This window comes from Aspergillus karnatakaensis, assembly GCF_047715665.1.
Source record: "Aspergillus karnatakaensis strain CBS 102800 unplaced genomic scaffold BJY04scaffold_5, whole genome shotgun sequence".
Taxonomy (NCBI): Eukaryota; Fungi; Ascomycota; class Eurotiomycetes; order Eurotiales; family Aspergillaceae; genus Aspergillus; species Aspergillus karnatakaensis.
Genome location: NW_027395717.1, coordinates 684690 through 696542, shown reverse-complemented (window position 1 = coordinate 696542; position 11853 = coordinate 684690). Strand labels below are relative to the sequence as shown.

The following is an 11853-nucleotide window of genomic DNA, read 5'->3' as shown; positions in this document are numbered from 1 at the left end:
CGAAAGAGGATATTGCTATCAGTAACACTGCTACGAGCAAAGAAGACAAGCAAATTTTCATCCTCCCCAACTCTTGATTTAAACTTTAAGAGAATTGGCAAGATCTGGCTTGAGTTAGATTAGCCAGATAATCGTGAATTACAGGTTCTAGTCGGGCTAGCAGTAAGTTCGTGGCCTACGATGACAAGATCATAAAGCAATTTTAGGACTGGCAGCTGATTGGCGCTGCTGACGCACAGCCTAGGGGAGTCATTGGACACGAGCGTGTCTTGGTGTCTGGCCAAGTGCGTTGAACTTGCGCGTGGACGTGTACTGCACTTTTAGAATGCTAGAGGGGTTGACAAATCTGACATGCAGGACGAGGCTCCAGCTTTTCCACGGGTTTGAAAGCCTTCCTTGATGCCTGTTTTACGAGTAAGTGCTTTGCGCTAGTCCAAAGTGATCCTTGGGAGATGTTCTTTGTTGGCTACTACGAGGTTAAGGAAAATAAAGGACGCTGCATTCTGGGACTCCGGATATCTAGAACGACAAGCTTTTCAAACAACCTTGGTGTTGTCCTCTTCTCTACACGAACTGTTGCATGGTCTTGAGATTTTAACGTAATTCCACACCCCCACCTGCACCTTACAGCCACGGGGCCCTCATAGAATTTGACATGCCGAGAAGAAAACCGGTATGGTTTGCAAATCGAAACAGACAACAACATTGGCGAACAGGCCCTCTGAACAAGGGCCAACCAATCTCGTAGGGGAAGCTACCACGGTGATTTGCGGAGAACAATCGGGAATGACGGACACTACATTCTAGGCATTGCAGGAGATTATGCTGGTCAGCCACAGCGGGTTCCCCGCTTGTTTGCCCTATTCCGTCATTAATGTTGTTGGGGGTGCGCGACGCAAGGGCGGGCGACAGCTGAGCTCAGACAGGGAAGACGGGCTGGGTGTATGGCTATCCTACCAGTGTTTCGACCTTGGCACAGAAGCTAGGATCTGAGAGTTTCGCATGAGTCAGTAAGCTCAGTGTGAGAGTTCATCCAGGAAACGTACTTTTTCAGCCCTGTCTATGTTCTACAAGGAAACCGCGCTTGATGAAAATCCGGTAGGGGGATCTAGCTAAATGAATTTCAGGCTGCTTGTCACAGCTCTAGAAGCCGTCTTTGACCTAATCTTCATTAACACTTTGTATTTACTGTCTAATTGTCTAGGTGCTGTTTAGGCAATCTAAGGTACGATTGAGAGTGGGGCTACTTAGCCCTAACTCAGGTCCCCCCGACCCATCCACATCTCCCGGCCTTATCTCGACGACCAGGAATTCTGAGGAGTAATGTGACGATAGTCGGAATGAGATACACCGTTTTGGTTTCGAGTGCTCACAATACTAATGGTGTCATCCGATAGGAGAGAAGTTGATTGGTACAAGCGCCCGTTTCTGCGCCATTCGGACTAGGGCACTGCAGGATTGCTAAGGCAGCCTTTACACATCCTGCGATTTATAAGCCTGCCAATCTATAAAGTATCCGCTTCAATTTCTAAGCATGGATTTAACAATAGACAGAGTATATATAATAATATCTACATAAGCTACATACTGAGATTCCCGACACCATAAACTCCCGTTTACACCTCTCTACATCCCCCGCTCTCATTATTCTCCATTCACCAAGTTCGAACTTACGCTGCTAACAATGGGCTCAACACCCTCCCCCCTCACCACACCCCTCAAAAAGGGCCCTCTAACTCTCTCCCACCGCATCGCCCTAGCCCCCATGACCCGCAGCCGCGCATCCAACACAACAGCCCTCATAAACCCCTCCGCCGAAACCTACTACACAGAACGAACCACCCCCGGTGCGCTGCTCATATCCGAAGGAACGGTAATCCACCCGCGCGGCAAAGGCTACCCACGCACCCCCGGAATCTGGACCGAAGAGCAAGCTCTAGCCTGGAAACCCATCGTTGATGCCGTGCACGCGAAAGGCGGGGTGTTTTTCATGCAGCTTTGGCATGTTGGCCGTGCGGCGGTGCCCAGTATGACGGGGGGATTGAAGCCGTTTAGTTCGACTGATGTGCATTTACCAGGGAGACATGTTGTGTTCGGGGCTGTGGTGGGAGGTGACGAGAGTGAGGCCTATGTTGGCTCTCATGCGATGACGAAGGAGGATATTCGTAATGTTGTGAGACAATTCGCGAATGCAGCGAGGCTTGCCGTGGAGGTTGCCGGGTTTGACGGGGTGGAGATCCATGGAGCCAATGGGTATCTGCTTGATACCTTTGTGCATGATAATATCAATACCCGGGAGGATGAGTATGGCGGGTCTCTTGAGAACAGACTGAGGTTTCCGCTGGAGGTGGTGGATGCCGTTGTTGGTGCTGTTGGGAGGGAGAGGACGGCGATTCGGCTCGCGCCGTTCCATAATCTCCAGGAGACGAATGATAGTGATCGGCTGAGGACGTTCTCGGTCTATGCGGAGAAGCTAGAGGAGAGAGGATTGGCGTATGTGCATATGGTGGAGAGGAGGTATGATCAGTTTAGTAAGGAGGGGGCGTTTTCGGGGAGTATTCAGAGGAAGGGGGGTGACGAGGGTACCGCGCAAAGAGGAGAGACTCTGGATGATCGCTCGCTTTGGAGGTTTCGGAAGATTCTGAAGAATACGGTGCTTGTTGGGGCTGGCGGCTATGATGGGACTTCTGCAGCGCAGGCTGTGGAAGAAGGGTTGATTGATGTTGCTGCATTTGGGCGATATTTCACCTCGAACCCGGATTTACCGGATCGTTTGTTCAGGGGTCTCCCTTTGACAAAGTATCATCGACCGACGTTTTATACTTCGGATTCGGAAGGGTATATAGGGTGGTCACGTTATGAGGATTGAATACGAGGCTGAGGAAGCTTCACACCTCTAGTTATAATACGCGCTGTATGTAAACCAATGACTGTTCGCTATAACCACAGCCTCCTGGGCGCGTAGCCTTGTCGTTTAATTTGCTTTTGCTTTGGCAACCCCGCAGCCTCGACAGCCTCAGCTGAGCAGCACTTTTGCGATTTATAATGATAGCAGATCCGGGAGATGATCTGATCAAGCTGTTTCCTTTCTTCCCACCAGCAGATACTCGAGAATTACCTAAGTCACAATGTCGCAGACTGAGGCGCCGGCGCCGGCGCCGGTTCCCGGCAGCGCCAAAACAAAGCTAACGCACACTGACTACACGGTGGGATGGATCTGCGCGCTACCGAAGGAACAAGCAATCGCAATCGAAATGCTCGACGATATCCACGAGACGTTGCCAACGCCACCTACCGATCTGAACGCACCCACCCTTGGCTCTATCCACGGCCACAACGTCGTTATAGTCTGTCTGCCAAAGGGTCAATACGGGACCAATCGAGCTGCCACGGTAGCTACAAGCCTAGTGAGCACGTTCCCGGCCATAAAGTTCGGTCTTATGGTCGGCATTGGGGGTGGAATACCAGGAAAGGTTCGACTAGGCGATGTGGTTGTTAGCACACCAAGTGGGCCGTATCCGGGCGTTGTGCAGTGGGACATGGGAAAAGCAGAGTCGACGGGATTCCGGCGAACTGGCGCTCTCAATAACCCACCGGGTGCGCTCTTGAGTGCATTATCAAAACTCGAGTCCCGGCACTTGATGGAAGGATCGAATGTTCGTGAAATATTGGACGCGGTAGAAAGAAAAGGGAAGAAGAATGCTGTCTTGTTTACACGGTGTGAAGGGCTTCGAGATCCCTTGGATAACCGCCCTCCGTCGATGCTGCAGAGTATATGGGCGATGGTCGTGGCCATACTTGCATTCTTTCTCGGCTGGCAGACAGGCGCCTCACAGCCAGAAGCGAAGCCTACAGAGCACATACCCAAGATTTACTATGGGCTCATAGCTTCAGGAAATCAGGTTATCAAGGATGCAAAAGTGCGCGATGAGATGTGCGCGTCTCTCGACGGCGAAGTGTTGTGCGTGGAGATGGAAGCCGCAGGCCTGATGAACAACTTTCCATGCTTGGTCGTTCGAGGCATCTGTGACTACGCGGATTCAGGCAAGAACAAACAGTGGCAGGAGTATGCAGCAGGCGTGGCTGCCGCTTTCGCAAAGGAATTCTTAGGGGAGGTGCAACCGCATGAGCTGGCTAAGGAGCGCCCTGTCAAGGAGATTCTCAATCAGAGTTAGTGCTACAATGACAACATCTTTCTCAGTAATCTAATTTTGTTGCAGTCGCGGCGTCGGTGTTCACCACTGAAAGCAATGTCCGGCAGGTGAAGTCTCTTCTAGATGACCACAGAGCGGCGCAGATCCTGAATTGGCTTACGCCAGCAGACTATGGTCCTGAGCAGTCGGACCTTCTGAGAAAACGCGAGCCGGGAACAGGTCAGTGGCTGCTGGAGTCTGACGAATATAATCGATGGCTAGAGGGAGATTTTAGCACCTTCTTTTGCCCGGGTATCCCTGGCGCAGGAAAGACCTTTCTGACAGCGACCCTCGTTGAAGATCTGTACCAGAGATATAGCAGCGATTCTAGCGTCGGTCTGGTCTACATCTATTGCAACTATCATCGACATCAAGAACAGACTCTCTACGAACTGCTTCTGAGCGTATTGAAACAACTCGCGCAGCGGAGGCACCGTATTCCGGCGGAGGTGGAGGAGATGTATATGGAATGGGAACAACAGCGAACTCATCCAAAGCTGGAAGACATAGCTCAAGCTATCAACGCAACCGTGGCATGTTATACACGAACTTTCATAGCGGTTGACGCCCTCGACGAATGCCAGACGCTCAATAACTGTCGATCCAGGTTCCTCACCGAGCTCTTTGCCTACCAACTTAAATCCGAGGGGAAGGTACGGTTGTTCGCCACATCGAGATATCTAGCCGACATCACAGAGAGATTTGCAGGTATGTCGTCTCTCGAAATACGAGCTAGCCCCCATGATGTAACGAAGTACCTGAGAGCAAACATGTCAAAGCTGCCGCCTTTTGTGTACGACGATAATGATCTCCAGGAACGCATCACAACTTCGATACTGGAGGCGATCGATGGGATGTACGTACATATGTCTAAGAGCTCAAGGCTTCGACTAACCTGAATTAACAGGTTCTTGCTCGCCCGTCTGTACATTGACTCTCTAGAGGACAGAATGACACCCAAAAGTTTAGACAAGGCATTACACCAGCTTCGATTCTGTGGGAGATCAGACAAAAAGGATCGGCATCAGCTGTTGCTCTCCGATGCCTACGACCAAGCAATGGAGAGGATTAGCATGCAACGAGAGGGCTTCCGAGAGCTAGCCACTAGTGTTCTATCCTGGGTAGCCTATGCAAAGCGACCTTTAAGGATCTCCGAATTACAAGACGCTCTTGCAGTTGAAGAGGGCATTTTAGTTCTCGACCCTCGAAACAGACCCGAGGTTAGGAGTATGGTCTCAGTGTGTGCTGGTCTCATTGCAGTGGACGAAGAAAGCGAAGTAATCCGCCTTGTGCACTACACTACGCAGGAGTATCTTTTAGCGCGGGGAGGGACATGGCTACCAAAGGCTAAGATTGAAATAGCCCGAACGTGCATCAACTACATCAAGCTTGCCATCTTCCAAAACAAACACCTACCCAACATTCCGTGGGGGGAAGAGGCGCAAACTTCGGCTGATAGTTATATGCTTCCTGTTCCGAACCCAGAGCTAAATGAATCCTATTTAATCGACGTTGATACGAGGAAAGGATTTGTCTGTTCCTGCTGTGACCAGGCCAGCTCTGCAGCGGGCTCTGGAAAGTTGGAGGAGAGTACAAGCATTCAATTCGACGATGATACTGAGGAAGCCGGGCTAGGGGGATCAGAAATCAAATGGGAGGCGGACACAGAGGAGATAAACCAGCAGATTGAAGAGAAGATGGAACAGACACCGGAAGAAATTATGGAGGAAACAGTCATCAGGGAAAACAAAAATGAGGAAGCGAATGGTGTTGGATGGCAGCCTTACCTGCCCTGGGATGATGAACTCGAAGATGTCCCATATCCCGGAGCTCTGTTTGACCTTTTCCCCAGATGCTTCGAACGAGGCCGCTTTTATCGATGGATCGAGGATTCCTTATACAAATATGCCATTGAGAATTGGGGAGATTACACTCGGGAATCATCAGCGGATGGCAGTGATTATGTTCTGGGTTTTTTGGAGGACCAAACTGCCATGTGGGAGGTTGGAAAGTACCTGCTCACACCGTTGATTGGCCCCCCTCAGTGTATTGGTTTGCATTTGGCAGCGCACTTTGGCTTGTCAAAGTCTATGAGGATCTTGCTGGAAAGAAGTGCCGACCTGGAGGCAAAGAGAAATGAGGGATGGAAACCGAAAGCAGAATCGAAGAATGACAGAGTCGAGTGGACTCTGAGATGGGTGAGGTCGCAGTACGAAGATGAATGGACAAGTATGGAATCGGTTGGCTGGACACCTCTACTGCGAGCAGCCAACAATGGCCACAATGATGTCGTGCGGTTACTTGTGCAGCACGGTGCTGATATTGAAGCAAAGACACCTCAAGACGATACTCCGCTGACCTTGGCGGCAGCACGCGGCCATGTCGATATCGTGGATTTCCTGATTGCGAAGAGCGCAGATATTGAAGCCCGCAACGAATACCAGAGGACTGCCCTGTTGGCTACAGTATATGGCTACATAGCCGCGGCTGGTGAGAGCGGCCGTACCTCGACGACATTACAGGGTCCAGGGTATATCCAGGTGATTCAACTATTACTCAATCACAACGCGAACATTGAAGCAACAGATCATGCGGGTTGCACGGCTTTGGCAGTGTCTATCCTTCATGGCCTTCGACTACTACCGCGACTACTCCTCAGCAGAGGCGCCAATCCGAATGCCGAGAGCAGGGGCTACAAACCCATACTACACACAGCGGTCGAAGAGAACAGTGCAGACATTGCATACCACTTGGTCAAAACAGGAGCCAACATAGAAACCAGAGACTACAAGGGCAGAACGGCAATATTCAGCTTGATGAGAACCGATGTCTGGAGTACAAAAGATTGGCTGTACCGCGACGGCCCCAGAGTGCTAAAGTTCCTCTTGAACAGGGGCGCAGACATTCATGCTACAGATAACAGCGGCCAAACAGCCTTGTTCTACGCAGCTAGCAGCCGGAGTCTAGAGTTTGCACGTCTGCTCATTGAAAGAGGCAGCACTCTCGAGGCTAGAGACAAAACAGGGGCAACGGCAATATTCGAGATCCGCTCTTCTCGTAGCTGGCTTCACGCTGCATCAAGTGAACCTAAATGCGCTCGAGCAATGGTACTCTTGTTTCACGCCAAGGGGGCAAACATGAACGCAGTAGATCACCTGAAAGAGAATGCACTGTTCCGAGCTACGAGATATAGAGATTATCCAGTGATCTCAGCGCTCGCGTGCGCGGATATCGATATCCACGCAAGGAACGCCGCCGGTCAAACGGCCTTATTTGCGCTCTTCGACCTACCTGTTATGGTTACAACAATCCGCTTCCCCCGGGTCAGTGAGCGGAATGTGGCAAAGATACTGCTCAACCACGGGATGAGCCTTGAGGCGAGAGATAACAACGGCCAGACAGTCTTACTTAGAGCTGTGACTCGTCGCAACAGGGATATGGTCCAGTTGTTCGTTGAGCTGGGGTCTGATATTGAGGCGAAGGATAACGAGGGCAATACTCCGTTGACACTTGCAGTGGAGAAAGGGGATTCAAAAATAGTCGAGATTCTCAAGAGCTCGCACCGGCTCACAAAGCACGTGGCTGAAGATGGCTCGATGGTCACCAGATGAGCTATAAAGTGGGGAATGGTGCATGGAATGTATTTGGGTGATGAGGCGCAGTATCTGACATCTAGTGCTGTGGTTTGAGATGTTCGCAGATTTAGGGAGGCGAACTTGGTTATAGACATGCGGGACTTCCTGTACATCCATGTAAGGTCTGAGGTGTGCGCCCTCCGTCGCAATTGTATCTGGTCAAGTATTCCAGAGGGATCGTCAAAGTCTGGAGCTTTGCGTAGAGTATTAATCCGGCACCTGCAAATACTCGTACCTACCTACTTGCGTATATGCAGTGCAGGTGGTCGTTACTTGCTTCCAGACTGGTACGTCCACGCGCGACTATAACACCCACCTCTTTCTATACCGGTTTCCACGCATTCCTTCAGAACATACTTTATCAGTGTAGCGTGGAGAGGCTTAATATCTGCCCCTCCAGAAGATGCCACCGGCGATTCGGCTGCCATTACTGCGGCTCGGTCCAAAATTGAATGCTCGTTGTCAGGTTCTGTTTACCCTATTGGATTCGAGTCAATGGTGCTGGAGAGGAAAATGCTAGGTTAAGCTACGCCAGTCATCGTTCTTATGCGAATTCGAGTAATCGGAGATTGTGCAGCAGTATTTTATAGAATAGAGTACGTATATAGTCCCCCCTTCTGTTATCTACAGCCTGGAGCCTTGGAAAGGATGGCGAGAAGCGTGTTTCAAGAGGACATAGTGATGAGAAGCGCTGGCCCAAGTGGAAGTATATGCGCTGCCCCCCAGTCCGCTTTGATTTACCGGTACACCTTGAACAGCGTTACCTGCTTTACCGTGCTTACCCTAGTCTTGTCCTCCAAAGTTGGCGAATAGGTATTAACCGCGTCGCAAGCTGTTACATACAATCTGGATCGTGAGACGACCACGTTTGCTGAGATCGGTACGCGAGCCATGCGCATTCCATGCGCATTCCATGTAGCGTTACTCAGCTCGCCAACTGCTACAAAATTCACACGTACGCCGTGGCAAGCCAGTCTGCGGTCTCGAATCTCGAGCTTCATGGTACCAGCTAACGCTTATCGGATGTGTATCTCTGGCAAGGATATTTCCGCAATCTGGGTGGAAAGGGCTGAAAATAAATCAGCAAGACACCTGAACGCCATGTTTTACTGATGCTGGACAGACCGTGCTCGGAAGTACCTACACTGAAGATGGATGCGCCTGTGGACTGCTAACCTGGGTCCCCAAGGAGATCGCTTATGGTATCGCAGATAGAGTAGACCGCAAGTACTTGTATTTGACAACTACGCTGAACAGGCAGCGTGTAAACATAGCAATATTCTTTCTTCAAAGGATTGATTGTCCTGGTCAAGTGTTAAACTCATACAACTGCTGAGAGAACTTGAGGGCAGGTAGAACGGAGACAGATAGGTACGTACCATTTTTGATCGAATCCCAAACCCTTCAAATCCAATCAAGCATGCCCTTCCAGCCAGTCAGGATGGAGTGCGGCCCAGATAAAACCTGATCAGGCTGCCGGCTGACCACCTTGAGCTTGAGATATTGGTCACTTCGAAAGGAATACACCTCGTCTTGCGCATTGTACACCGGTAGAACCGCATCGACCGAATCGAATCCAGCACCCGCTAGGCCGGGCCACTAATTAGCGATTTTCACAGGACCGTGGGTGATTCGGTCATCCTCGAGATGGATCTTGACATACTGTGTGCCGCGAAAGAAATACACCTCTTGGTCGTCCCGTGGCACATGTATGACCGCGTCAACGATGTCGAATCCAGCCTTCTCGAGAGCCTTGAGCTTATCGGTGATTTTTCCAAGGGCCTTCAATCACGGCGTTTTGGTCCCTCTTGAAGTGAGCTTAGCTGGTTCCAGAGAACACGTATACCTCATGCTCCTTTCCTGTCAGGGGGAGAGGAAGAAAGGCATCGACAGTGCCGAAGCCAAGGTCCTGGAGAACCGTCCACTTTGAACGAATACTAAGCGGACGTCCAAACGCGCAGGCTATATCGGGCATCGGGGGACATCGGGTTCTTTATGCACTGTCTAACTACTGGTTGACAACAATTTTATGCCGCGGCGGCTTAAGATGGATGCTATGCCATCAACAGCCTGTAGATCAATATTTGCCCGGGACCTGTCTATTACCTAAGTGACTTTGGTAGACATCCTGATGCCATGTACGTCATAGTGATTCGTCCAGATACTCCTGCTGGATGGATGCAATAGTGTGCACTGCCGGTCAATCTAGGTCTCCTACTAGCATCCTAAGTTATCCAAACCTTTAAGGATTAAATCAAACATATGTCCTTCTATCTTGATGATCAAAGAGAGCAGTAAAGTTCAGTTGAGCCGCAGTCACCACTTGCAGAGATTGCCATTCTACAAATATCAGCAGAGCTCAATCTATGACTGGAAGTATCATATGTCAACAGGTATTGGCAGCTCTCTTTGAGCTCTCCTCAGCGGTGTCGCACGACGTGAAATCCAGCAATGCCGTCATTTGCCGCTATGACGAAAGCTCCGGTACGCAAGAAAGATGGTGATCGTTCTAGCAGGATACATTGGCGACATGGATCGACTTCTTGAAATGAATAGTGGACTACGATCACGGTTCCCCACGATTATTGAATTTGTTGCCATGCTCCCGAAGGATAGTATCAAGTACCTCACACAGAAGCTCGCCGAGGTCCACATTTCGATGCCGGTCGACCGTGCCAGGTGGAGGCCAACGGTGCTGCAACTGTTCGATCAACTTGGGCGGACGCCATCGTGGGCCAGTGCTCGTGAGCCTGTAACATTGCTGGCCCAGCCTATGGAAAGGAATCGATAGAGGGCGTATTTCCTTCTCTCTCGTCCGAGGATCTGATAGAGGCCTTGAACGCGATGCTCTGAGTGCGAAATTCCGGTCAAACGCGTGCTTTCAAGGTAAACCAGTCTGAGAACACCACTAAAACCCTATGAGACTTTCCGACGTCATCAGCACTGATAATACTAATGTCAAAGGCCCCTATCCTGGTTCAATAACTTTATCATACTCTTTGGAATGAAGTGGTCGTTTGCGGTACGCTATATTACGACCTGAATGGGAACCGATCATGGGAGAATAAAGAGGTCAGATGAACTGAGGTCTGATTTTCCATATTTACATGAGGCTTGAACAGCCTTTATAGCTCGGAGTTTAGAAATCGCTTAGTTGGAATTAATCCGGAATATACGTCAATCACCGTGCTATGGTCGGTCCGATGAACAACCAAGGATGCAGTCGCAGGATACGAAAGATATCGGACATCAAGATATACAGGTACTTCACCTCTGTCACAGATGAGCAAAGGCCGTAATGTATGCGAATATCTTAAACAATCAGTAAAAAGATTGTAAATACCTAGTTAGGCTTTTTATTTATCACGATATCAGCTTTGTTTTACAAGTCAATTGACTTGGTAGTGTAGCTTTCTATGCTGATATATAATTCTGAGCCACTCCGGACTGCATGACCGCGCACAGTTTTAGTAGCGGTTAACGATACTTCATCTCCGGTAAGAGCTCGGTAGGCAGGGCCTGCTAGAGGGCAGACTTTGCTTCTCCCTGAATTCAGCTGCTGACTTGCAGCGAGTCTGGCTCTTAGATCTTGTTCCGGATTTATCTAGTACCGTGTGCGGCCGCTCTCAACAATCTAACAACTATCTGCAGTCGGTATCCATCTGGTCTTAGAGAGACTGACTATAACATAAACAAAGAGCCCCCAAAATCTGCCACCCTATAGGTTTGCGATAACTGTTAGGTCATTTACAGAGGAGTTGCTCGTTGCTCTGTTACTGGTCAGATATAGTGGCATGCACATAGTGGTTACCTCCCTGAACGCATGCGTGAAGCTATACTGAGACAGCTGGTCGAGTGAGAAAGACGCTCTCAGTCTAATTTGCTACTATGCTTTCCTAGTTCACCTGGTATATTCACGCCACTGCTAGCTTACTGTACTTCTGGCACTAACGTAGTTTCGCCGTCATATTAGCTTAACGTTACCTGTTCTGCCGCCAGATCTACTGATGCGGTTTGGCGAGAGG

At 49.9% G+C, this 11853-nt stretch overlaps 3 protein-coding genes across 3 annotated transcripts; 2 read left to right on the top strand and 1 right to left on the bottom strand.

Annotated features, from left to right (window-relative positions):
- The first annotated feature begins 2014 nt into the window (after positions 1-2014).
- BJY04DRAFT_179600 (uncharacterized protein) lies at positions 2015-2939 on the top strand. Its single transcript, XM_073709923.1, has one exon. The coding sequence runs from the start codon at positions 2030-2032 to the stop codon at positions 2867-2869; it is 840 nt and encodes a 279-aa protein (XP_073575777.1). The 5' UTR covers positions 2015-2029; the 3' UTR covers positions 2870-2939.
- A 189-nt stretch (positions 2940-3128) lies between these two features.
- Positions 3129-7804, top strand: BJY04DRAFT_214155 (ankyrin repeat-containing domain protein; the record flags this gene model as incomplete). The annotated part of the gene is made up of 3 exons (XM_073715139.1): positions 3129-4170; positions 4221-5049; positions 5101-7804. 3 exons carry the CDS (start codon positions 3129-3131, stop codon positions 7802-7804), a joined length of 4575 nt encoding a protein of 1524 aa, XP_073575776.1.
- Positions 7805-9427: 1623 nt separating this feature from the next.
- Positions 9428-9803, bottom strand: BJY04DRAFT_214154 (uncharacterized protein; the record flags this gene model as incomplete). Its single annotated transcript, XM_073715138.1, has 2 exons — positions 9428-9610; positions 9675-9803. The coding sequence occupies 2 exons, from the start codon at positions 9801-9803 to the stop codon at positions 9428-9430; spliced, it is 312 nt and encodes a 103-aa protein (XP_073575775.1).
- Positions 9804-11853: the final 2050 nt, after the last annotated feature.

Coding starts and splice junctions, on each gene's coding strand:
- BJY04DRAFT_179600 (XM_073709923.1), top strand. CDS start 2,030: ATGACGGGGGGATTGAAGCCGTTTAGTTCGACTGATGTGCATTTACCA.